The 26,691-nt window shown below is 48.3% G+C and overlaps 1 protein-coding gene across 5 annotated transcripts in view; it reads right to left on the bottom strand.

The window, feature by feature from the left end:
* The window catches only part of P2rx7 (purinergic receptor P2X, ligand-gated ion channel, 7), a 48,410-nt gene extending 21,719 nt beyond the window's left edge, over positions 1–26,691 (bottom strand). For 3 of the 5 annotated variants that reach the window (NM_001038845.3, NM_011027.4, NM_001038839.3), the window contains exons 1-9: positions 26,420–26,691; positions 17,723–17,891; positions 16,389–16,457; positions 13,534–13,606; positions 11,814–11,910; positions 6,961–7,041; positions 5,944–6,073; positions 4,338–4,474; positions 90–180 (exon numbers count right to left, since the gene is read on the bottom strand). In NM_001038845.3, the coding sequence (NP_001033934.1) occupies positions 90–180; positions 4,338–4,474; positions 5,944–6,073; positions 6,961–7,041; positions 11,814–11,910; positions 13,534–13,606; positions 16,389–16,457; positions 17,723–17,891; positions 26,420–26,544 (972 nt within the window). In that variant the 5' untranslated portion in view covers positions 26,545–26,691. Of the gene's footprint in view, positions 1–89; positions 181–4,337; positions 4,475–5,943; positions 6,074–6,960; positions 7,042–11,813; positions 11,911–13,533; positions 13,607–15,351; positions 15,640–16,388; positions 16,458–17,722; positions 17,892–20,078; positions 20,236–26,419 lie in introns of those variants that run through there. The other 2 variants (NM_001284402.2, NM_001038887.2) reach the window with 2 other exon arrangements.

Genomic DNA, 26,691 nt, shown 5'->3' with positions numbered 1-26,691 from the left:
CAATGACTGACAGCTACTGCTAGTGTTCATTTCTCACTATATCTGTGAGTAGTGGTAGGATGGAGATGCTGGGACCAGGAGAGACTTACAGTGCCGAAAACCAGGATGTCAAAACGGATGCCGAAGGCTTTGATCAACGTCCGCTTTTCCACATTGTTCTCCTTATAGTACTTGGCATATCTGTGGGAGAAAAGCAGCCATCTTTATAGCATCCTCTCTGACAAGTGCTGGTGTCTTATGGGGAGAAAGAACAAACTAGTAGGCATTCCAGTCTTCCTTGTCTGCTCTTGATGCCATTCTAGATCTTAATGGAGGGCAAAGATTATGTGGGGGAAGGCTATTCAAAAAAGGGGCCTCTGGACCTGAATGAGTGCCAAAGAGGGGTTTCGGAAGGTCTGAGTAGCTCCACCTTGGTACAGGCAGGTGGTGAGTTGGTGAGGGGCACTGGACAAGGTGCTTTTCTTCACATAATGGATTAAATAATGTCCTCCCCGAAAGAAGATAGGCTCAAGTCACCCCCCAACCCCAGGCCAGCACCACAATGATGACCTTATTTGGAAACAGAGTTTTTGCACATGTAAATAAAACTCTCAAGATGAGATTCCTGGAGGTCCTACATCCCATGATTAAGCAGGCATCCTTATAAATTAAGTGGAGAACCTTAATTTATAAGGTTTATTTATTTTTTTCAACCCTTCAGGGATGAAAGCAGAGGTTGTTCAGCTATGAGGTAAGAGATTCCCGAAGCAGATAAAGATGGAGGAGGCAAGAGAAGACCTTCAGAGAGCGACAGCCCTTCTGACACCTGGTCTGCTCAGACTTCTAGTCTCTATGAGAGAATGTCTACAGCCTGATGCAATTTATAGTAATCTGCTATAGCACCAAAGGAAACTAATATGTACCCAAACATGTTCTGGAGCCAAGAAGTGCATCTTATCTCCCCTGTATCATACGTGAGTCAACGGAATCGGGCGCTCACCAAAGGACATTCTGTAGTGTATCTTCTTCATTTTAGTGTGTGTGTGTGTGTGTGTGTGTGTGTGTGTGTGTGTGTGTGTGTAGACCAGAAGTCTGTATCAGGAATCTTCCTCAATCACTCTCTCTGCCTTATTTCATCAGACCTGTTCTCTCTCTGAACCTTCTGAACACCAGCTTGTCTGGACCAGTTGGCCAGCGAGCCCCAGGAATCCCCCTGTCTCTGTTTGTGTGGCACTGGGATTCTAGGCACACACCACTAGGCTTGGTTTTCTGCACGGATGCTGGAAATCCAAACTCATGTCCTCTCGCTTGCGTGACAAGCACTTTTCTGACCGAGCCATCTCCCCAGCTCCCATAAATCTTTTTCTTGAGGACTAAGTTACATAATGTGAACTTTTAAACTTCCTGTTAAAAAAAAAAGAAAGCTATATTTTCCCCCCATACCTCATATAGCCAGTCATTTCCTTCTCTCTTTTGATGCTCTTTGAAAACAACTTGTCCTCTTGCCTATCAGATCTCCATAATTTATTTTTGTCCAAAGCTTTCTCCTGGTGCTCATTCAACAACAAATTGGCTAACGTTTTATTCTAAAGGAATACTGACGTCACAGTGCCTTCGGGTCTCAGGAGAGCTCAGATCCTACCAGGACCGAATGTTCTTAGGTTTAGCTCTGAGAGCGGCAGATGACAGCTAATGTCTGCTTGGTACACTGTCCTTGCATGCTCTGTCTGCTTGATAAATTAAAATGCCCAGGACAGCCAGGGGACCATTCATTCTGGCCATAGCCTATTCAGCACATCACATTGTTCTGCAAGGATGATCAAAAAGATATCTGAACTAAGAGCCTCTTCCTGAGCCCAGGATGAGAGTTCACCAACCCCGAGGAGGCAGAAAGCCTCAGCCAGCTTGCAGGTTGAGTCAAGGGTCTCCAGAGGGGCTGGGCATAAAGCATGCCAGTGACATATAAAGACAGAAAGGAGTGGCAAGGACAGTGACATCACAAAAGCTGTATGCTCTTTCTTCAGGGGGGCTGATCTCCAGCTCCCAGCAGTGCTGTTGTAATGGGATAGGAGCCCAGCATAATTAAAAGTTGTAAACCTTTTGTCAGATACTTCAGTTTCTCGGGAAGAAGAGCCCAGATCTTTGTGTAGAATATCACAAAGTTGAAAACATTCTGTACATGCAAAAACAGAAACAAAAACTAAAACCGGAATCTCCAGGGGATCTTGTTCCAGTGATGGTATTTGCTAAGTCGGGATAGAGAGGTAGGGCACTATGACCCTCAGCATATAAGCAAGCATCCAGGGGAGGCCCATGACCCAGGATCCAGGATAGAGCTCTGAGGACAGGCATCTGGCTCAGCAGTATTCAAATTCGAGCTAAGAGCAGAGCCCCACGGAGACCTGTGATAGTACAGGTCATGGACTGGGCCCCTATACAGTCTCACACAGGCTGAGCATCTAGGCTGGGCCCAGGAATGTGTGTTTTTGACTCACTGTGTTGCTGGTGATGAGGGCTGCTTTTGGAGAGCAGCTAGTCCACGCTGTAGACACGAAAGGCATTCATTCACAGATTTTACAAGTTGCTTCTCAGAGCCCTGTTCTCTTCACTAAGAAAGGGAGCCATGTCTGCAGGAGTGCCTGCTCTGAGAGGCTTTCCTGGCCACGTTTGCCCATCCCTTTATCTTGCTGAATTTTTTTTCAGAGCACTTTTCCATCGTTAGACGCACAATACTTCAATTTATCTGCTTGTTCTATTGAGATACCATGTGCATGTCTTATAATGCGTATGTCTTAAAGGCTCTATTCAGCAGGGAGGGGGCTTGTTTGTTTATTTTAGGGTTTTTTTTTTGAGACAGGGTCTCTCTAAGTAGCTCTGGCTAGCTTGGGGCTTGCCATGTAGACCAGGCTGTCCCCAAACTCACAGAGATTTGCCTGTCTCTGCTTCTGCATGCTGGGCTTAAAAAGACATATACTGCCATGCCTGGCAATGGGTTTTGACAAGCGAAAACCTGTATCATCAAACAACTCAAGAGAGTTGAAAACTTTTCTCAGAAAACTCTCTATTTTTTTAAAGCCCAGAACCCACTATTCTGTCTTCTCATAGAGGAGTCTTGCCTACGTTTTTAAAGTATTGCTCTAAGTGAAAGAGAGAGAGAGAGAGAGAGAGAGAGAGAGAGAGAGAGAGAGAGAGAGAGAGAACTCGAGTGCAAGTAAGTGGGGTCTGTCTGTGTGCATGCCATGGTTCTAACTGAGGAAGGATGTCTACAGGGGGTGTTTGTCTCCTTCCATCATATGGATTCTGGGGCTTGAACTCAGTCACTAGGCGTGGCCGCAAGTGCCCCGCCCACCAAGCCATCTCCAGCCGTGTTTTGCCTATTCTTGAACGTCATCTGAGCAGCATCATGTCTTGCAGCACAGACCATTGAGGTCTGGCTTTTCAACATAATGCCTGTAGAACCAACTCCCAGGTGGCACATGTGTCACCAGGTCTCTCCTTTCTCATTCACACTGAGTGTCGTGGCCCTGTACCAATATACCGCAGGGTGTCCACTCATTTGTGCTTGATATTCAGAAGGTCATTAGTAAGGAAAAATGAAAAGTCTTGAGAGAGGGAGAAGCCCCCAAAGAGGAATACTTGTGTTATGATGTTGTATTTAAAAATGTATCTTTATTTTATGTTTATGAGTGTTTCATATGTATGTATGTATGGATGGATGGATGGATGGATGGATGGATACCTCATGCATGCCTGGGGCCCGAAAAGGTCAGAAAAAGGTCTTAGATTAATCCCTGGAATTGGATATATAGATGGTGAGCTACCATGTAGTTGCTGGAAATCAAACCTGGGTCCTCTCAAAGAGCAGCCACTGCTCTTAACTGCTGAGCCGTCTCTCCAGCTCCTGTCTTTTAAAATGATAGCCATTCCAGTGGATGTACAGTCGAATCACTTTTTTCAATGTTAATCTTAACAGGCACGGACACATCTATGCACTCGCGTGTGCGTGCACGTGTGTGTGTGTGTGTGTGTGTGTGTGTGTGTGTGTAAGTCAGAGTACACTTGTGAGAGTCGGTTCTATCCTTAGACTGTGTGTGTTTTGAGGTTCGACGTTAGGTTTCTGGGCTTGGCAGCAAACCACCCTTACCCGCCCAGCTATCTACCTGGCTCCGCAATGTCATCTTATTGTGGTTTTTAACTGACATTTCCCTAGTGGGTAGGAAGGTTGATAAGCTACGGTGTTTTATTTACTTACATGTTCATCCGTGTGCCCTGATTCAAATATAGCACCAAGCATGACGTGGCACCTTGCCTGCTCTGTCTGCTGATGTCTGCCCACGGGCACTGTTTCATACTGTTACCTGAAGTTGTAGCCGGGGACGAAGGACTCATCCGTGTTCTTGTCATCCAGGCGGCGGAAGCTGTACCTGGGTCGGCAGTGATGGGACCAGCTGTCTAGGTTGCAATCCCAGTAGATCTCGATACCCATGATTCCTCCCTGGGGGACGGGGGTGGGGACAGTTAAATAGAGAGGTCACTAAGTCTGTTGGGTGTGGCTTATGCAGCCACCAGCCACTGTCCTGCTCCGAAATCATCTCCAGGAAGGTTTTCCTCTCTGGGGAAAATACCCATTAGAAGATTTCAGTGCCATAAACGTGGGCCAGCATACCCATGGTGGCAGCAGGCATGCCTTCCAATGCTGCCCATCTGGAGCCCCACACTTACTCTTAAAATGTAACTTTCAAACCTTCCCTCCTGACTCCTCCCCATTCCAGATTAAGATGAACTGGTTAGCTTGGAATCCAGGTGGCTGCAGGAAAGGCCTTCTCTGCTCTCTGTCTGAACTCCCTTAGGAAAAGCTTCAGGGCTCCTGAGATGGACCCTGGTCTTATGTGCCCTTCCTATGAATGCCCTTCTCCTAAAGATAAAGTGGTTTGTTTGTTTGTTTGTTTGTTTGTTTTCTAAATAAGAGAGAGCAATCAGGCAAATACTGTATCACACACATCGAATCTTAGCACTTGGGAGGCTAGAGAATTCCATGCCAGCCTGGGCTACCTAACGCGACCCGCTCTCAAAGAACTGAAAATGGTCAGTTCATCAGTGGTGGCGCACACCTTTAATCCCAGCACACCGAGGGAGGCAGAGGAAGGAGGAGCTCTGAGTTTGAGGCCAGCCTGGTCTACAGAGTGAGTTCCTGAACAACCAGGTATACACAGAGGACCACACACTCACCCCCATCTCAAAAAACAAAACAAAACAAAACCCAAACGAAAACAATAAGTCCTTGTGGCCACTGAAACAAGATGCTTGGTTGCTGGCTTTAAAGATGGAGGAAGTGACTGCCAACCAATACATAAATACAGGACATCCCCTCCCCCCCAGGGTGGAAATGCAAACAAGCGCTCTTCCCTGGAGCCTCCAGCGGGAGTGCATTGCTGTTGACACCTGGAGGTCAGCCGAATCTGGACTTTGACTCCAGACACAGAGAAAAGACATATGCTACTATTTTTTTAAAAAAGATTTATATATCTATATTATATATGTGAGTACACTGTCCCTGTCTTCAGACACAGTAGAAGAGGGCATCGGATCCCATTAAAGATGGTTGTGAGCCATCATGTGGTTGCTAGGGATTGAACTCAGGACCTCTGGAAGAGCAATCAGGGCTCTTAACTGCTGAGCCACTCCCCAGCCCCAACATATGTTATTTTAAGCTGGCATGTTAGTGGTAAGTTGCTACCACAATCAGGGGGAGAAATGCACCTCACAAGTAGCTCACTCAGGACTGTGGGATTCCTTGAAAGAATATAGGGAAAGCCCTGGGCACTGGGTATAGTTGACCGAATATAAATTGAGTCGTGACTTCAGAACCCAGAATGTCAGCCTCTACCATCAGATGCTGTCACTTGACATTTGACACCCTCCACCCCACCCCCCATAAAACCACTGTACAGAGACCTCACCAACCTGAACTGCCACCTCTGTAAAGTTCTCTCCTGCTTCCTGGAAGATGTCCCCTAGTCGGAAGATGGAACACTGAGGGTCCCAAGTCTTGTGAAAGGTACAAGAGCCGTTCATAGTTGGCAAGATGTTTCTCCTGTGCAGAATTGCAAACAAATGGATACTTTAACAACCATCTCTCTAAAAGGAAAACAAAAGCCTGATACATAAGGCCTGCTGATTACCGAGGTGTAAATCCCTCCACCCCAGCTGCTATCAAGCTCCAACTCGACATTACTGAATTTGACATTGATCAACTACAAACAGATTTATGTGAGTTACATGGCAGCCCCCTTGTCTGCTAGGGTCCTTTGTACAATGTCCTCTTACACTGTGCTAAGAAGCCGGGCAGTGGCAGCACACGCCTTTAATCCCTGCACTTGGGAGGCAGAGGCAGGCGGATTTATGAGTTTGAGGCCAGCCTGGTCTACAGAGTGAGTTTCAGCACAGCCAGGGCTACACAGAGAAACCCTGTCTTAAATAAACAGAAAACAAAAAACAAAACCCAAGCAAAACAAAACAAAACAAAACAAAACACCGTGCTAAGAAAAATCTTTGAACCAATAGCATATTGTAGTGGGCTATCACTCCCTAGGCCTGTGGCTTCCATCTCTGTTGCCCTTGATAATCCACTGCTATCCAAATTGTTTGCCCAGGTGGAGCACCCGCTGTGTCCTAAGGATGCTCAAAACGTTCCTTGGACGAGATGAACATGGTGAGGAACTTAGCCCTCCTGCTCCAGCTACATGGGGGAGGCTGGAGAGGGGCTCAGCTCTAATCAAGTCTAGAGCCAAGCATAGCTCTGACTGACAGCTCTGGAAAGAATGAGAGCTGGAACCACCCAGCAAAGACATTTCCAGACTCCTGATCCATAGGTGGGAGAGATAGAAGAAGCTTTTGTAGTTTTAGGCTCTTAGGTTTGGAATCATTTGTTTCACGGCAGATCATGGATGACACGGACAGCCAGGCATCGGAGATGCTTACGTGGTATAGTTGTGGCCGGGGAAGTGGATATTATTCTTGATGAGTACGGTGAAGTTTTCGGCGCTCCTCAAGAGTGCAGGTCTGGGAGAGAAAGACGAGGAACCATGATGTCAGGGACAGAGTGCATGGACCAGAATGGACAGGAGAGTTATGGTTTTGTGTTTTTGAGTGAAGAGAAATGAGTAACTTAGTAAAACGTCCCAAAGTTCCCCATGACCCTGTAGCTTCTCCAAGAAGTCTCCTCCCTTCTTGAGACCCCCCCCCCCATGGCAATGATGGGGTCATGTCCAATACTAATACAACCGTGTCTGTGGGTGGTGGCATGTTAACATCTGACAGCTAGCTCTGCAAGGGAGAAGCTGGAAAGAGCCTCAGATGTAGCACTTGGTGATTGCCATGGCAGAAGTACCCCATACCATGGCTGGGGTCAATTCCCACCCCCCCCCCCCACACACACACGCTGGTAAACCTTGAAACTGATACTGAACGAGCTTAATCAGCTTGGAGCCAGTGCTGGTCAGCTCTTGAGCAGCCATGTTTGTTGCTTCCTGAATCGGCTTGAAGTCCCTACAAGGCTGAATAATAATTTTACTTTGGTATGCCCAGCCTTTATCACAGGACCACACACAGAATTGTCTATATCATTCATTCATTCATTCATTCATTCATCAGAGGCTGGGGAGTATTTAGTTCTCTACCAAGTTAAAGGAACTGAAATTCCAGGTCTCAGGAAGGAGACCTTGGGGCCTTCAAAATAAGCTCTTGCCGTAGTTGTTGGTTGCTCCCCATAAGTATTTGATAAGCGCATTTTACTGAAATGATGACACCCTTTGAGCATGGAGAACTGACCTGGAGAGTCCCTCCTTGCCTGCTAGTGCCCAAGAGTGCTATTCCGCCCACTGAGGGAGCAAAGTCCTCAGCAGTATTACCCAGCAGTGAACTCTGTGTTGCAACACCAACCTTCCCGGCAAGATTTGCAACATAGTGGCATGGAAGTTATGGGGGTAACCAAGCGCTTTCTGATTGGAGGTGAGGCCGCTGCACAGGAGGGACTTCCTGTCTGGTACTGCAAACCTGGTTAAAAGCTCATGGCTTAAGTCAGAGGCCCTAGGGAGACCCTACTATTGTTTTTTGTTTTTGTTTTTTTAAATGAACATGTCAAACCGCCATCTATGTATTTGCTTCTACTCCAGTGAGTGTTCCTGAATTATTGTAAAGGGGGCGGGGCATGAAGGGGGCGGGGCACGAAGGGGCGGGGCATGAAGGGGGAGGGGCATGAAGTCAGAATCCTCAGTGAGAGAAGCTTCTTTTTGCAGTGGACAGCAGCGAATGCAGACTCACAACTGGTCAAGGTGCTAAGGAAAAATAACAGTTGAGCAATCAGCCCTGAATGGGCTATTTATATCACCCACTCCCCCGAAGGCTCGGGACATATCAGGGACGAGGGCGTGGGAAGAATGTGAAGAAGTCGAGAACGGGGACCAGAGCTGTCTCCGGGGCACGGTGTGGCTGTTGCATTTATAAACTCCTATCAGCTATGGTTCCCTACACAAGATCTATAGTCAGCATCCCAGCATAGAGGGGAGCTGGGGTCAGGATGCTCCACCCACAGGTGAGGAACTGTTTGCAAACCATGGACGACTGCCTGAAGAGGGGTCCTTTCTCCTCATGCTACGTTACCCACTTTGAGGTGAGTAGGCCTACACCAGTGTTCATGCAGACACAGCTAACTGGACACAGTGAATTATTGTAAAGGGGGCGGGGCACGAAGGGGGAGGGGCATGAAGTCAAAAGAAGAAAGTATTTGAGAAAGGGACCCAGGGAGAGTGGGAGGTGATATTTGGGTTAGATATTATCAAATACATTATACATAATATGTATGAAATTGTCAGAATAAGTTTTAAAAATGAGTGTGTATATATAAAGAATTAAATATAAAAACTAAGACTCCAAAGACTGCAGCATCATCACATACGACATTTATAGCATTTTATTTTGAATTATGCTTTCTCTGCATATCTTACCTCATCCATTACAGAGCAAGATCCCTGTCTGATTTTGTTTGTTTGTTTTGTTTTGTTTTGTTTTTTTTAGATTTTCATTTTATATGAGGTGACATGCAGGAGAAGTAACTGAAGAAAGTCAACTCCTTGATAGCTATCCTGAATGAGCGGAGAGTTACCTGAACCATCGTACCTGGTTCACATACCATGTGAGGAGACTGCTTGCCTAAAGTCCTATCAAAATGCTACCCAGGAAGCTGGTTTAGTGGTTTATGCCTGTAATCCCCAAAACTCAGGAGACTGAGGCAGGAGGATTACAAAATGCAGCCAGCTTCAACTCCACAGTAAGACCTCGTCTCAAAAAGTAATAAGAATAAACAAACAAACAAACAAACAAACAACCCTCAGCGGGTATTGTGGTACAGGTCTTTAATCTCAGTACTGAGGGAGGCAGAGTCTCTCTGTGAGTTTGAAGCCAGCCTGGTCTACAGAGTGAGTTCTAGGCCAGCCAAGGCTACATAGTGAGACCCGATCTCAAAGACAACTACAGTAACAACAAAAGGAATGAAGAACGTAGCCCTGGGACAGGCGTGTGGAGATGCACAGGGCTTGTCTGATGAATGAATTGGTGGCAAAGCTGAAAGTTACAACCATAGAGTCTTCTGGGAGGAGCCAAGCAGTCCTGTGTATAGGCTAGGATCCCACCTACCCCGCAGTACCCTCTGCACAAAGAAACTTTCCTAACCTAGAAATGAAACTGGAATGGTAACCGAAGGCCTGAGGGGGTTGGTACAGCCTACTGCCTGCACCCTGGCACTGGATGCTGGGGTGGATCTGGGCCTGGACCACCTATATGTCCGCTGGGGAATCACTTTGTCCCACATATAAAGTGGTCCTGAGTCCTGGAACGTCGGGGGAGCCTTAAAGCACAAGTGGCTATGGGATTAAAATTAGGGCCAGTGAGACAGCTCAGTGGGTAAAGGTGCTTACCCCTAAGTCTGATGGCCCGAGTTCACTTCTGGGACCCGCATGGTGGAAAGAAAGAATCTATTTCTTCAAGTTACCTCATGAGGTCCAGATGCATAGCATGGCACATATACAAACAAACAAATGTAAATAAGTATAAATATAAAAAATTAAAAGTTAAGTGTACTTTCAATTAAAATACCATTCCTGATTTCATGTGTTCAATCACCATAGGTGGCTACCATATTGGACACCACCTGGGTACCAAACGTTCCCATCACTGAAGAAAGTTCTGTTGGACAGAGCTGTCTAGAACCGCTACTCTTCTAGGAGGAGTGTGTGTGTGTGTGTGTGTGTGTGTGTGTTGTTCATGTGTATACAGGTACGCGGGTCTTAGAATCCTCAGGTGTGTGGAAGCTAGAGACTGGTGTCTTCCTCAGTCACTCTCCACCTTATTTTTTGACGCAGTGTCTCTCACTGAACCTGGAGCTCACTGATTGGCTAGAGTAGCTGTCCAGCAGCCCATGGACACTCCTCACACTGCCTCCTCCGCTGGGACTACAGCCATCAGGCTTGCTGGACAGCACTGGACTCACTGAGAGCCCTGTCTAGCTCGCCCTCCTCATATCTTCTGTCATTTATATGAACGCCTATGCATCAGAACAAACAACCAACCCTGCTCTGGCTCTTGGGAAGGCTCTCAGGGCAGCCATGATGGCCGAGGGTCACCCAAAGGTACTCCTGGGTCAGGATTACCATAACATGTTAAGGGCTCTGCGGGGCATATGAACCGTGCCACCAGAGGAACTGGCGTAGAGTTGGTGAGGTGGAGCATGCTCAAACCCTGGAAATCTCAGACTTGAGACCAGCAGGAGTCGAGCTAACTCCCTCCCTGTTTCCATGGCTGCATCAGAACATGTGCCAGAGATAACCAACCGGGTGGTCACAAGTGGTCAGTCATGTAGCACAACACGTGGAAGTCTTCCCCGTGCAAATAGAGCATTGCCAGCATCTTAGCCTCAGCCAATAGAATGTATTTACTGCCCCCCAAATCCCACCCCACTCCCCAAGGTTCATAGAGCCCCTGTCCACATGGAATAAAGCGCACAAGTTCTTTCACCAAGGATCGTCTAAGACTGGCTATTTTTACTGAGCTGTAACACTTGGGGGAAGGCTCTCTCCCCCCACCCCAAAATATTCATTGTTGGGCTTTTGGGCCCACCTGCCTGGCCAGGCTCCCATCACTCACAGAGGCTCACATCGGACCACCAGCACTTGACATTGTCACCTACCCCTCGCAGGCCACCTGAACTTCTTTATGCCTTTCCTCCTTTTTTAAAATTTAAGATTTGCTTTATTTATGAGTGCACTGTCACTGTCTTCAGACACACCAGAAGAGGGCATCAGATCCCATTACAGATGGTCGTGAGCCACCATGTGGCTGCTGGGAATTGAACTCAGGATCTCTGGAAGAGCAAGTCAGTGCTCTTAATGACTGAGCCATCTCTCCAGCCCCTCTTTATTCCTTTTCTAAGAGCTGTTAACACTTACACCATTCCCCGCCAAACCAGAGTTCCATGGGCCCCTTTACCCCTTTCATCCCAGACCTCACTTTACCCTTTCTGGTCTGGCATACAGCACCATATGATGCCCTGGAGGGAGAGGAAGACTATAGACCCCACTTGTTCCAGACTTTGCCCTATCCTCTCTGAGCTGGTATACCTGGGGCATCCGGAAGAGGCAGAACGCAGAACTGCAGAGCTGGCATAGCCTTCCCAGAGATGGCATAGAGATCTCCAAGCCCGGGCTTTGCAGCCAGGGTTATGTTGATCAGAGAAGCTTAGGAACCCTGGACAGGTTTGTCACCCCAACCATACAACTCACCGGGGAGCTTCTTTCTCCTCCTCAGTAGGACACCAGGCAGAGACTTCACAGGTCTTCCTTGTCTTGTCATATGGAACACACCTGCCAGTCTGGATTCCTACAAGTCCCAAGGGGTTGAAGAACCACAGTTGTGAATGTACCGGGAGAGGAATATGTTCGGGGGAGGGGGTTACCATGCGCTCAGCCCATGTATAGACTCTGCACTCATAATCCCAAGCAGCTCCCTCACCCTCATCACATAGGCACCCTAAGCCAAACAGAACACTTGACAGTACATCCTTAGAAAGGCCCAGAGGGCCGGGAGGTGGTGGTGCACACCTTTAATCCCAGCACTTGGGAGGCAGAGGCAGGCAGATTCCTGAGTTCGAGGCCAGCCTGGTCTAGAGAGTGAGTTCCAGGACAGCCAGGGCTACACAGAGAAACCCTGTCTCGAAAAAACCAAAAAAAAAAAAAAAAAAAAAAAAAAAAAAAAAAAAGAAAGAAAGAAAGTAAGGCCCAGAGATGGAAAGATGCTGCAGAGAGATGCTGGATTGAGTTTGCCCGCCTTTTGTTTTGTTTTGTTTTGTTTTTTTCTTTGCAGGAAGAGATGTCTGAGAGACGAGTTCTACATTCAATGTCTATTATACATGGACCCAAAGTATAGCCTCCAGGGTACACAGCTTATCTGGGGATGTGTAAAGCCCCACGACGAGGGGCTGGAGAGATGGCTCAGCGGATAACAGCCCTGACTGCTCTTCCGAAGGTCCTGAGTTTAAATCCCAGCAACCACATGGTGGCTCACAACCTTCTGTAATGAGATCGGATGCCCCCTTCTGGGGTGTCTTGAAGACAGCTACAGTGTACTTACATATAATGAATAAATCTTTAAAAAAAAAAACAAAGCCCCACGACGAACTAGGGAGCATCCTTCTGAGGCCTGAGGAATGTAGAAAGCTTCCTAAAGGGCAGGCCACAGTGCAGTGATTTCCATGGCAACTCATACACCCATGGTATGGAGTGAAAGTCAACACTTGGGTGTCTTTCTGTGAGTGTAAGTGTATACATTGTAACCTCTGGTCGTTCTTTTGGTTTTGAGATGGGATCTGTCTATTTAAGCTCTGGCTGGTCTGGAAGGCCTCAAACTCATAGAGATCTGCCTGCCTCTCTGCCTTTGCCTTTGCCTCTGCCTCTCTGCCTCTGCCTCATGAGAGCTGGGATTAAAGACCTGCATAATCACTGCCCTTTTAAAGATAAAACACGAAGCAATGTCTTTTTGCAAGGCTGAGGCTGTAGCTGAGTGGTACAATGCTTATCCAGCCTGCATGGAGCCCTGAGTTCAATCTGGGTAGGATGAAGAAAGAAAGGAAAGTAGGAAGAAGGGAAAGAGGGTGGGAGGGAAAAAGGGAAGAAGGAAAGAGAAGTAAAATGGAAAAGTTAAGTCCCCAGGTCCTTGGAGGTTCAAGTTCATATTCCTCCACTTTTGGGGCAGTGTTCCAACAATTAGACCCTTAACTGGCTTCTCTTACTGGGAATTGAAGTCCTGCTTATAGGCTTCAGCTGGTCTGTGGGGGACAAATCAGGGAATAGACACAGTCTCACCTGTGATTTGGTAGAGCAAAAGACAACCGAAAGCCAGAGACTAAGGACCCGAAACTGGACATCATGAGTGTCACAAAGAGAGTGTCACAAAGATGCAAGACCACCCCCTTTCAGCAGCCCAGGGAAAGCCATAGCAAAGTACCTTTGCTCTGTGGGTCCATCCACCCCTTTTTACAACGCCGGTCAGAAGAGCACTGTGCACCGCGCCTGGGATACTGCAGGAAGTAACGGAGAGTAAATACTGACCCGTGAGCCATCAAGATTCCACAGTTCATTGCAACACTACTCACAGTGGCCAGAAAGGGAACACAGACCGAATCCGTTAGTGTGAGAGGAGACAAGAAAAGATGGTACATTCATATGTGGAGTGTGTGTGTGTGTGTGTGTGTGTGTGTGCACGCGCTTATGCATTCTCAGTGTAGGCCAGAGGTCAGCATCAGCTGTCTTTTTCTATCACTCTTCCATATATATATTTGAGACAGGGTCTCCCATTGAGACTGTAGCTTACCTATTTGGCTGGGCTGGCCAGCCACCAAGCCCCAGTGCTCCACCAGTCTGTCTCCCCAACACTAGGATTACAAGTGTGCACAGCTGTACCCTGCTCTTTATGTGGATGCTGGGGATCAAACCCAGATCCTCACACTTGATAGTAAGCAGATTAGACTGATCCATCGTCCCAGGCCCCCATATGTGGTGTCTTATTCAGCCAGGCCCTGACACATGCTACATTATGGACTGCCTTCAAACCATGGTGTGGGACAAAAGGAGCGAGCCACAAGAGGCCACGTTTTGTGTGGTTCTCTAGATGGGAAATGTCCTGTGCACGTGAATAGGCAAATCCACAGAGTCAGAGAGCAGATTGATGGCTGTCCATGGCTTTTGGGAGGGTGGAAGAGATTGATCGCTAATGGGGATAGTTTGTTTTGGGGAGTCAAAGTTTCCTTGGGGAGGGGGTGATAGAAAATTTCTAGACTTAGGCGATGGTTTGCATGATGTATACTTGGAAGTCATGGGTTTTAGAGTATATGACTCTATCTCAATTAAAAACAAGAATAAATCAAAATGTAAACAGCAGATGTCAAGGCAGCCAAGAGGTCTTTTCCGGGATGGTCTCTGGGGTGGAGAGCAGGTGGCGAAGTTGAGGGTTATAGTGGCCTTGCCACCACAGAACCAAGTGAGCAGACAGGTACCACGATGCAGGGGGCAATGTGGGAAGGAAAGGACTCAGCCAGCACGCGCCAGCACGCTCCTGGCTGAAGAAAAATGGGTCAGCTATGTCTGGGGGCTCCAGGGCAGAATAAAGGGAGAGGGAAGAGAGCATTTTACTTTCTGCATGTTTGGCTTCATGCAGCCGGTCTAACAGCAGTCTCGGGAAAGACAGAGCAAATACCGGTGCACAATAGCCTCTGCCCATTGTCATCTGGGCATTTGTGTCTAAGATCCAGGCCAAGGTTCTAGGTCTTGAGTCCAGGTACTCCTGGGTCATGTGAGATCAGGTTTCTATGTGGGTCATGCTACCTTGGCTGAGTCATTTCACATCCTTTAAGCCTTGACCCCTCTGTTAAAGGAGGGTGACTTGCTTTGTCTGGCATGGCCCATGTGAGGGTGGAGTGGGTTTGGGAATGGGTTTAGCATGTAGTCCTTGCTCAGGGGATAGCTCACACAGTTTTCAGACTCATTTTCTCTTTACTGCCTGGATTGCTTCCTTTCTGTGACCCACCAGGCCCCGGGGTTCTTCTCTAAGTAACCCCTAGGTGCAACTATGAATCTTTTTGCCTGCAAATCCTAAGTCACATCTTTGTAGCCTAACTACCTGCTGGGTTCATTATAGGTCTTGAAAATTATAGAATGAATGAATGAATGAGTGAATGAATGAGTTATTATGTACTAATGCTCTTGGGCTATTGTGATTTTCATTTATCAGTTAGAAGGATCTCCCAGGAAATAAACCAATTCTGGGTTTGTTTTGTTTTCTTTGGTTTTTTGTTTTGTTTTTTAATCTCTAAAAGAAACTCTAACATTAATTTTGTGATTGTTGCATGGATTGGGGAGCTTTTTGACCATTCTCCTGGCTGACAGACCAAGTATCTGCCTCCCTTTTGAGCTGGGCCTCTCTGCGATCACAGAACTACCAGGAGGCAGCAGAACTTTAGGCCAGCTCCAGGCTTAAGCCTTCTTCCTTCTTGGCTCTGGGATTCCTGAGCAGTGGTTTGGAAGTCTGGTTACTCTCCTGGAGGTTGGAAAGATCCTGAGGAGAGAAAAACTCTTTAATAGAGTCCCTGGAAGGGAAGAGGAGCCCTGCACTTTTGAGCCTCCAAAGGAGCCTAATGGCAGCTCTGTGAGAAAGAAGCCAAAACAACAGAAAACCCACCCAGCAGGGCTCAGTCCACCACAGAACTGCGACAACAACCCCAGCTGTGTGAAGCCCTTCAGGTCCACAGGAGTTTGAATAGCTAGACCACACTGTGTATGTTCGGATGCACATTAGGGCGTGGATGCGTTTACTGAGTGGACCAGAGATAAGAGTATGGACAAATGAGAGGAGACACTCATGCAGGTGGAATGGTCCAGGCCAGAATGTAGTGTAGACTAAATTCCCCTCCCCAGAGTCATGTGGTGCCCTCAGGCTGGCTGCCTTGTGGAGGCCTTGGGTTTCATCTGCTGTGGGTGATCCTCTTGGTTCCAACAGCAGCATGTTTTCTGAGGGCTCACGGTGTACCGTGAGGCTATGCCTTAAGTAGTCTCTGGTATAAAATAGGGCCTTCCAGTTATCCTCCTGAATTTGTGAGGCTTCAGTGAGATGTGAACTAGATCACACACATGCCAGGAATCAGAACTGTTGTGAGCTGTTGCACAGAGCGCCGGCAAAGGAAAGAGTAGGTGTTTACACTGGCCCCTGGGCTGCAGCCCGAGACCAGGGTGTGGGCAGACAAAAACTTCTTGGTTCCCAGAATGCATCTCAGCCCTGCGTCCTATCAGAGTGGGTCCCCTGCTTACCTCAGGACACAGCGTCTGCACTTGGCCTTCTGACTTGACATAGTTTGTCATGACAAAGAATGAGTTCCCCTGCAGAGAGAAATGGAGGGACAAAGGCCAGGCCTTAGGGAGCAGAACTCCTTAAGCTGTCATAATGTGTTTTGCTAAGTGCTAGGGGGGCGAGCCTTTGTACTCTTGGAAGCCTTTTGAAACCAGCCGTGGGCAGCGCAAGGACTCTGCTGAGGGCTTAATATCAAAGCCGCAGGAACTGTTCCCACTGGGCAAGGGGGAGCAGAGGAGATTTCAAAGGAGGGGGAGCAGTCATTTTCTGAGCCAGCCTCAAAAGCAGCTGTTTCATTTTCTGACACAGTAAAAATCCCATTAAATCGAGACTCTGGAGAGCCAGGGATGCGGAGGTGGGGTGTGGGCTGCACCCTGGGCAGGCTGTTCAGATTTCTCAAGGCTTAATGGAAGGCCACAGGGCTTCCCACTACCTGGGCAATCAGTGGCTTTTGTGGTTTCTAGCTGGAAACAAATAGCAGCTTGGGCCTGATGCTTTTGCCAAGTGCCCTACCTCCCCAGGGTGGCGAATGGGCCATTTTGTTCCTTCCCCACCATCTGTTCCTAACTCCTCGGCCCCTCTTTTATTTCTCCTTTTTTGGTAACCGCTTTCATTTTCTCGGCTTTGCAAACTCAGCTAACCATACACTTCTCCGTGGTCTACCCCTTCTCTTTCTTCGTCACCACATCCTTTCTTTTGAAAGACTTGAGAATCATCTCCTGGCGACCTTTTTCAATAACAGAACACACAAACCTCATAGAGGACAAGCCCTCTGCCCTTCTGAACCCGGGCTGAGCTTGCCAGGCAGTGACCCTACTCCTAAAGCCCTGTGCGTCCTAGTGTGAGTGAATGAGATCGTGTTTGGAACGCGCCAGGACGCGCGGTGCTATTTTGAGCAGCCCGGTAGGACTGGATAAAGCAAAGACGCATCTTCTTTGATGCAGCTGGATGTGACCCAGTTTTGCCATTTTTAGGTTTTCTCAGTTGGGATTTTTTTTTTCTCACAGGTTTTAAATAGGGCCAGTGTCTCTTTTCTTTTGAGACAAGGTCTTATGTATTCCAGGCTGACCTCAAACTCACTGTGCATCTGAGGGTGACCTTGAACAGCTGATTCTCCAGCCTTGATCTCCTGGGGCTGCAGGGTTTCATGCTTACTAGCCAAGCATTCTACCAGTTGAGCTACATATTCTTAGTCCCAAACTCTCTTTTTTTATTTTTATTTTTTAATGAGACCCTAGACCCCTAAGGATGGGGATGGGGACAGAAACGTGACCTGGAATTCCACGGCACTCACCTGCAAAGGGAAGGTGTAGTCTGCAGTGTCAAAGATGCTGTGTCCTAACTTCGTCACCCCACCCTCTGTGACATTCTCCGTCACCTCTGCTATGCCTTTGACCTTGGTGTGCACGGAGCTGATAACAGGCTCTTTCCGCTGGTACAGCTTATCGCTCACCAAAGCAAAGCTGAGGACAGAGGAAAAAACTTCAGTGGCTTCCTCACAACAGAGGACAGCAGTTTGGGCGGTAGATTCTTGGGGGAAGGGGTGTCACTGGAGCTGCTGCTGGTGACAGTCTGCTTCTGCTTCCTTGGGACTCTCCCTGCTACAAACTGGGGCTACCAGCTGTACCTGCCTCTCCCATTATCACTACCTACTTTAGATGGCAATCTCAACTCAGAGATCTGCTCTGGGTGAGTTGAATGGCTCTGTCCCAGACTCAGTGCCACACTGGCTTGGCTTGCTCTTGTTTCAGGGGATTACATTCTCTCTCTCTCTCTCTCTCTCTCTCTCAGATAGGGAGACAGGACCTGTCTATACTGGTGCCCTCCTGGTCCACACCGGGACACCCTTCAAATTCACAAAGCCCCTCCTAGCTCTGCCTCTTGAGTGCTGGGATTAAAGGCATGTGCCACCACACCCTCCATTTATAAGAAATGCACAGAATCAATAAATCTATACAGAAGGAAAATGGATAGTTGCCAGGAGAGGAGAAATGGAGAGGGGCCGTTAATGGGTATATTACTTCCTTTTAAGATGACAGAAATACATTGGTAGACAAAGGCATTATTACAGGATATCGTGTACCTCTTAAATGACACTGGTGACATTAAATGACATTTTTACATTAAAATAGTCCTTCATTCCTCCCCCTTTTAGGTGGTCAGTTTTATGCTATATGAATTTCACCTCCATAGGTGAGATGAATATCACACATAGGCAGATGCCTATAGAAATATCAAAACAAAGGAACAGAGATCTAAGTCAGGATGATGCTCATGGAGGAAAAACAGTGAAATGGGGCAAAGGATAAGTTTACAGGGAGCAGAGCTGGATCATCAGACTCTGTTTCTTAAGTCGCACAGAAGCACATTGATATCACATTATCCACAGTATATTCTAGTGTTTCTGCAGGAGGGATTAAAGAAGGAACACATTGGTCTAGTGAGGTGGTTTCCATGCATAAAATCACTTGCTGACAAGATTGACAATCCGGGTTCAATCCCCAGGACCCACCCGATGACCGAAGGCAAGAACTGACTTCTGAACATTATTCCCTGACTTCCACATGGACACCAGGGCACATGAGCACGTGACTGCGCACAAAATGTAGACAGTTTAAAAAAAAAGATGTTAGAGCTAGAAATCCAGATTTGGGACCCACTCAGCATGTCTGATGCAGAGTGCAATAGAACACATGTAGACAAATCCAATTACGAGTGCTCTGTCTCACCCTGGCCTCAAATCACATAGAAATACTTGGGATTTTCTTTCAAGCTATACCTTGCAACTTCATCCCAGAGCAACTGGTGCTCTACCTCAGTCTGATGTATCATCCCCATTCTAGAATTATGCAACACATGATAATCTCCAATTGAATCCAACTTTTTTGAACTAGTAAAGGCTTTGGAAATGTAATAGACCTTTGTATCATAATGAACACGAAAATTCTACTAACATATTCCAGAAATGAATCAAAGGAGGGACGAGGCAAAGAGAGACTGCAGCGTCTTGCCCTTTAAAAAGAGTAGTCTAATGTTCAATTCAATCACCAACTCTTTTTTGTTGTTGTTGTTTTGTTTTTTGTTTTGTTTTTCGAGCCAGGGTTTCTCTGTGTAGCCCTGGCTGTCCTGGAACTCACTCTGTATCTGTAGACCAGGCTGGCCTCGAACTCAGAAATCCACCTGCCTCTGCCTCCCAAGTGCTGGGATTAAAAGCGTGTGCCACCACGCCCAGGCCCCAGTCACCAACTCTTGATTTCATGGAATGATTCAAGAGAAGCTAGGCCTCTTCTCTGGGCCATGGGTTCAGTCCATGAATGGGAGTGTGTGTGTGTGATAATTCTCTAGTCTGTAATCCCAGTGACTCTTAGCTCTAAGAAACAGATGGTCAGTGCTTTCGGGTGCATGCAAAGCCACCAGTCCCTGGAGCAAACACAGTATCAAGGGGCTGGAATCTAGCTGAACCTGGTAGGATGGGCGAGATTTAGAGGAACTGGAGAACCTGGCAGGCAGAAGAGATCAGACACAGAAGAAGCTAGGGTCACCCAGAGACCCTGGCCAAAGTAGGGGTAGCCTGGAGGAGCAGGGATGCAGTGGAGGTAGAGAAAGAGGTTGGGCCAGGGAGCCCTGGGACTGGCTCTGTCTGGACTCACCAGATATAGACGCAGATGGCCCCTAGGAAGGTGTTCTTCAGCGTCCCGATCCATATGCTATGGATTTCAAGGACTTTCCCGGATTTATGGCTGCATAAGTGGCTCACGGGCAGCATGGTGAGAAGGTTCTCAGAGCACCACCAGGGGAGGAAGTGACTCGAAGCAAAGTCTGCCTATTTCTTTTAAAGGAACCCCAGAGTTCTGAGCAAAGATAACTCTAAAGCAAAAGCTCTGAGAGAGACCTCCCTCTTCAAAGAGCTGGGGCCTCGCTTCAGGCTTTGCTTCCTGTACTCACACCCTCACTCATGGGGCCGGGCAGCATCTGTAGGAGCATCTTCTTCCCAGGTCAACGGCATACACATTTACACATTTGTGGCTCAGTTCCTTGGGCCAGACTACAGAAGGCTACATTGTTTCATGCAGTGAACATCAGCAAAGCAACAGTGTTGCACACTGCCTTTCACAAGTCAGTCTCTTCGCCCCCTGTGTGATAGCACCCTTGGCTGTCCTGGACTGGCTTTGTAGACCATGCTGGCCTCACAGATATCCTCCTGTCTCTGCCTCCCGAGTGCTAAGATTAAAGGCACGTGCCTCCACCCCTGACCACAAGGGTCATGGCAGCTCCGTCTACATGGACATGACTGAGATGAAGGGTTCCAGACAGCACCTTGGGTATCAGTCTGGAGATGAGGACAGATGACACAACTGTGAGAGCCCTCTGAAGGAGTAGAGTGCAGGATGGACCTGTCACCTGTCAAGGGTGATTACCAAAGGAAGAGGACCAGGCAAGCTCCCTCCCCCCCCATGGTTGCTGGCTGGTCCCCGTGAAGATGACCATGGTGATGGTGGTGATTTTTCATTGATCTGTCTCCCTCTTTTCCTCTTCTGCATTTAAATATAATATTCCCATCTTAAAAATAAACCTTCCCCCCCCACCCCACCCCCCGCCCTCCATTCTTCTCTGCTGCCGTAATGCAGGACCTGACTCCTCCTATGGTGCCTAGTCTTTTGAAAGAGTGAGTCACCGCATCCATTTCCGCACTTCCATTCACTCCTCCACCCACTCCAGTCTGGCTCCCACCCCCACCTCACCGCTTCTCCAGAGCCTCCCTCGCCAACCCGTGCTCTCTCCCTTCCCTCCCGGGGCCAGCAGGCCTGCTGCAGATGCCCTGACTGACACCAGTGACTTCCTTCTTCTTTCTTTCTTTCTTTCTTTCTTTCTTTCTTCTTCTTCTTCTTCTTCTTCTTCTTCTTCTTCTTCTTCTTCTTCTTCTTCTTCTTCTTCTTCTTCTTCTTCTTCTTCTTCTTCTTCTCCTTCTCCTTCTCCTTCTCCTTCTCCTTCTCCTTCTCCTTCTTTTTCTAACCACAGCCTCAAGGAGTCTACATTCTTCCGACCTCCTTGGATCTCCCTGACGTCTGTCTCAGAATGCTTTGGGAAGTTCTGCATCTCCCTGCTCCTTGAATGTTAGTGCCACTCAGGGCTCTCTCTCTCTTCAAAGCTTCTTGCTTTCATCTAGTTACCTCTCTTGCTGGTCCATTGACGATGTCCATGGCTTCAATGACTATCTATAGGTTGGTGGTATCCACTTGGGTGGTGGTGGAGGCAGGGGCAGAGGCAGAGGGTAGATGTTCAAGGCTAGGTACAGCTATGTATGGCGCTACTTAAAGCCCCGTCTCAGCAAACCGAGATCAAAGAAAGTCCACTACTTCATCTTCCTCACGTTATTCAACTCCACCTGTCCTCTGTCACTGTCACCTCCTCAGGCCAGGCCACCATCAGTTCACAACCAGGTGATCCAATACAGTTTAGTCTCCCTCCAGGTCTTGGTCCTGTCCCCTCCAGTCTCCAGGGTGAGCGTGAACTCTGGATGAAGTCTGGATGAGCTTAGTGACTGTGAAAGTTCGATTTTGGCTCGGCCGCCGACTGGCTATGTGACTCTGGCCACCGAGGAGATTTGTAAATCTTGTTAAAAAAGACAGTTCATCATGTGATCTATCATGTGATCAAAGGCTGGATTCACTTAGGCACTGCATAGTCAGAATAAAGGTCTCTGTGGACCACTGCCCAGCGGGAACCCACAAAACCAACAATGTGAGACCCGGACACCAGTACCTCAGCTGCAGCTGCCTTCTGAATAGGCTGGATCCTCCCAGTCACCCATCCTGTAGCAGGAGCCCAAGGATTGCCGATCCTCACTCATCTCTGGAACCAAGCAGTGGTACCTTATCAGGGAGTGCCGTCTAGACGACACATGGCTGAGGACGTGTGACTGAGGACATGTGACTGAGGACGTGTGACTGAGGACGTGCGACTGAGGACATGTGACTGAGTCATGTGACTGAGGACATGTGACTGAGGACGTGTGACTTAGGACATGTGACTGAGGACATGTGACTGAGGACATGTGACTGAGTCATGTGACTGAGGACGTGTGACTGAGGACGTGTGACTGAGGACGTGTGATTGAGGACATGTGACTGAGTCATGTGACTGAGGACGTGTGACTGAGGACATGTGACTGAGGACATGTGACTGAGTCATGTGACTGAGGACATGTGACTGAGGACGTGTGACTGAGGACGTGTGATTGAGGACATGTGACTGAGTCATGTGACTGAGGACGTGTGACTGAGGACATGTGACTGAGGACATGTGACTGAGTCATGTGACTGAGGACATGTGACTGAGGACGTGTGACTGAGGACGTGTGACTGAGGACATGCAACTGAGGACATGAGACTGAGGACTTTGAGATTTAAGTTCACCTTAGGTAACCTGGGTGAGTCTCAAATGCTCAGTGTCCCTGTGAAAGAGACGTGTGTGTGTGTGTGTGTGTGTGTGTGTGTGTGTGTGTGTGGCCTGACAGGCAGAAAAGGAGACATGATGGAAACATAGTGGCTAGAAGACAGGAAGAGGTCGCCTTCCTCTTGATGTTTCCCAGGGCCCTCAATATAAAGCTCAGTTCTGTCTGCAGCCTGGGCCCTGCTGGTTTCTCCAGCCCCCCGGGGCCTCCCCTCTGAGACACTGTAACACCAGCCTGATGCTGCTAATCCCTGGCCCAGTGCTGTGTCAACAGCCAGGGAGGCTGAGCTGGCACGGACTCCAGAAGCCCTGTGGGTATGCAGCAGTCTATTCAGGAGTGGTGCGGTGGAGCCGAGGAGCCAGCTGTCCCAGGGCAGTTTTCATAAAGCTAAAAGAGAAAAGGGTTGTGCTAAAATTCTTTTTTGGAGATTATGTGTTTCAGATTTTGCTTTTAACACTTTGGGGCTATCATGTTATAAAAGGATATCACAGACTGTCTGCCGTAGGCAAAACATTTTAAGCTGGGCAGTGGTGGCGCGTGCTTTTTAAATCCCGGCACTAGGGAGGTAGAACCAGGTGGATCTCTGTGAGTTCGAGGCCAGCCTGGTTAGAGCAAGTTCTAGAACAGCCCAGGCTACACAGAGAAGAACTCTCTTGAAAACAAAACTAAAACCAAAAAAGAAAAACCAAGAAAACAACAACAAAAACCCCAGAACAACCTCCCCCTCCCCCAACAACAACAAACATTTTAACTGCTTGTTTAGCATCCCTACCGGTGCTGAGTAAACTTGCCTCTCTTTGATCTTGCATGGAAAAGACAAAGACACCCTCATCCACAGGACCCCCCCCAGCCATCTTTTCCTCAGAGCCATCTCAACTTGGCTCATATCTCTCCAACTCCACCACTCCATTCTAGGCCAAGCTGCAATCTTCTATCAGCTAGGTGACTCCAGCAGGCTCTCAGTGGCCCCTTGTACCCTGCTCTCATCCTACCTAATGCCCCATTCATTCCCTCTACACGGTAGCCACCGGAGAGTCTTGAGATACACCAATCAGAAGGTTCCACTCCCCAGTGATAGATAATAGGCTCTGCAGAGAATCACGTTCTTCTCTGCCCTGGCTCCTGCTCCTCCCTCATCTCATGAGCTTCTGGATCCTGGAAGTCCTTGCTGCCCCTCTTGTTTGCGTCTTCGGTCTTTACGGTTACCATTCTTTCTGTCCTATGTGTCACGTGGCTGGATTCTTCGCCTCCAGGGGTCTCCTCCTAAGTGGGTCTTTTCTAATCCTCCAGCCGCCCAGACTCTATCTTATCATCCAGAGCCAAGGTCATGAGTTACACATTTCATTCCCCCCAACTACCCTCACCCCGAGGCAATAGAGACTGTGCCAGGGTTGGTTTGGTGTCTGGTATCTCCTCCACCTACGTCTTGGCTTCACAGAAGAGGCCCGGCCTTACAGGTAGGAGGCCACCCTTTGGGGAACAGCCAGCCAATCTGGGAGTACATTTTGAAACCCACAAATAAGCACAAGCAACGCCCTCTCCCCAGCAAAAGACAGCCTGGGGCTTTCAAAGGGCAGCACCGTGCCTGCGGTTGGTGGAGGTCGGCTGGGCCCGGGGAAGCTGATGTAAAGAAGATCAGCCCTCTCCGATCTTCTTTGGCCACTGAAATATTTCTGAGCTCGGTCTCTCAGGAAGAGGAAAACCTCTTCCCAGTAGCATCGGTGATAAGGCAGGTACCTTTTCTCCCATTGCTGTCCAATGAGTGTATGAACAGACAGAGAAACTGAGGCTCGGGCAGGTTAAGTGACTTGGCCAGGAAGATGTATCCAGGATTATAGAATAGGCCACCTCCGAGCTTGGTAAATGGCTCCGTGGGCTAAGTGTTTGTCGTGAAGGCAGAAAGATACAACTTCGACCCACAGCACCCACGTAAAAAAACTGAGCATAGCAGCAGGTGCCTGTAAGCCCAACACTGGGGAGGCAGAAACTGTAGGATTCTGGGTGCTTGATGGCCAAGCCAGTCCAGCTGTAAGCTTCAGGTAGCTCACCCCTAGCCTCCACATGCACACAGACCCCCTTACACACCAACAGGCACACACTCAGAGGCCACTCTCACTCTCTGTAAACTACAGCAACACCACACACGTCGTCAAAAGCACCATCCTTATCATCATCAGGGAAACGGGAGCCAAAGCCACAATGAGAGAGCACTTCACACCCACTAGGTTAGTTCCAGTCTGAAAGCCACAGCATCGCCCGTTGGTGAGGATGTGGACAGAGTGGAGACGGATGCTCTAAGGTGAAAAGGTGAAGCTGCCACAGAGGACAGTCTAGCAGTGCCTACCAGGGTGCATGCAGTTGTCACATGACCTAACAAGTCCCCCTCTCCCACCCCAGCCCCAGGTAAACCCAGGAGAGATTAGGACATATGTCCAGGTAACAAAGAGAGAAGCAACCCCAAGTAAATCTGGTGAATGAGTAAGAAGTCTCTAGAGGGCTGTCTACTTATATAGTATTGTACTTACATACAGTGGAGTGTTATCCAGTCATAAATAGTCTACAGCATCAACACACTCGCTCTAACACATACCTGAACACTGAAAACATGCTAAGAGGAAGAGTCAGTCGCAAAGGACCGCATGCCATGTGATTCTATTTATATGAAATATATGTGTGTGTGTATACATACACATATACACATACACATACACATACACATACACATACACATACACATACACACATACATACATACATACATACATACATACATATGTAAATCCACAGGAACAGAAAATGGATTGGTGGGTCCCTGATCTAAGGGACAACCTTTTAGGCTGATAAACAATGTTCTTGTTTGGTTGGTTTTGTTTTTCAAAAAAAGGGTTTCTCTGTGTCGTCCTGGCTGTCCTCGAACTTGCTTTGTAGACAGACAGGCTGGACTCTGCCTCCCCAGTGCTGGGACTAAAGGCATGCACCACCACACTGGGCTGAAAATGTTCTTGATTTTGGTGACCGCTGCACAGCTCGACGAATACATGGAAAGCCATGGACATGAACACTGTAAATCAGTGAAAGTCCGGGGTACACATTTTGTACCTTCATAAGAGGTTTTTAAAGGACCTCCAAGATGCTCTAAAAACGACATTTGCAAACCTGGTTCTATCTCTCCTAAGCAGGAGGATAATTCAGAGCCCACAAGGGAAATCCCCTTATCTCTGTGGGAGCCCAGGGTGTTGGCCTGTGTCTCCCAGGTTCCCCGGGCATGCCCTGCCCTGCTCGCTCATCTTGGCAGGCCTTGGCTGCAGTTGAAAAGGCCAAAGGGAGGCACACAGTCTGCCACCCTCTCTCTCTGCGGCTTCCTCCAGCTACAGCCAAGCACAGCTTCCTCTTACTGTTTCCTCCCAGCGGGCTATGAGAGTGTGTCTCAGATTTAAGGACCCACATAGAATCCAGCCAGTGCACCAGCAGCTGCCTCGTGGGGCTGCCGACGCTGTACAGTGCTGCAGAGATCGGCCCATCCCACGCCCCGCTTACCTAATGTAGGAAAAGACGATCATGTGCAAGACCCACTTGACGGTGCCATAATTCGTGCTCTGGATCCGGGTGACTTTGTTTGTCTCATACTGCAAGACATCGTTCCAGCTGCAGCAAGCCGGCATGGCGACAGGCTCGCTCTGTTCAGGCTGGACTTGGGCTAGACCTACTTCCCAGGCTAGACCACAGCAAACCCTCACCTAGGAGCAGCCAAAGGAAACACACCGATTTCTCAGCAGGAACGGTTAACTTCCAGTTCCTCCAGTGACTGC

The sequence above is a fragment of the Mus musculus genome, chromosome 5 (assembly GCF_000001635.26).
Source record: "Mus musculus strain C57BL/6J chromosome 5, GRCm38.p6 C57BL/6J".
Taxonomy (NCBI): domain Eukaryota; kingdom Metazoa; phylum Chordata; class Mammalia; order Rodentia; family Muridae; genus Mus; species Mus musculus.
This window is presented reverse-complemented; position numbering and strand designations above follow the sequence as displayed.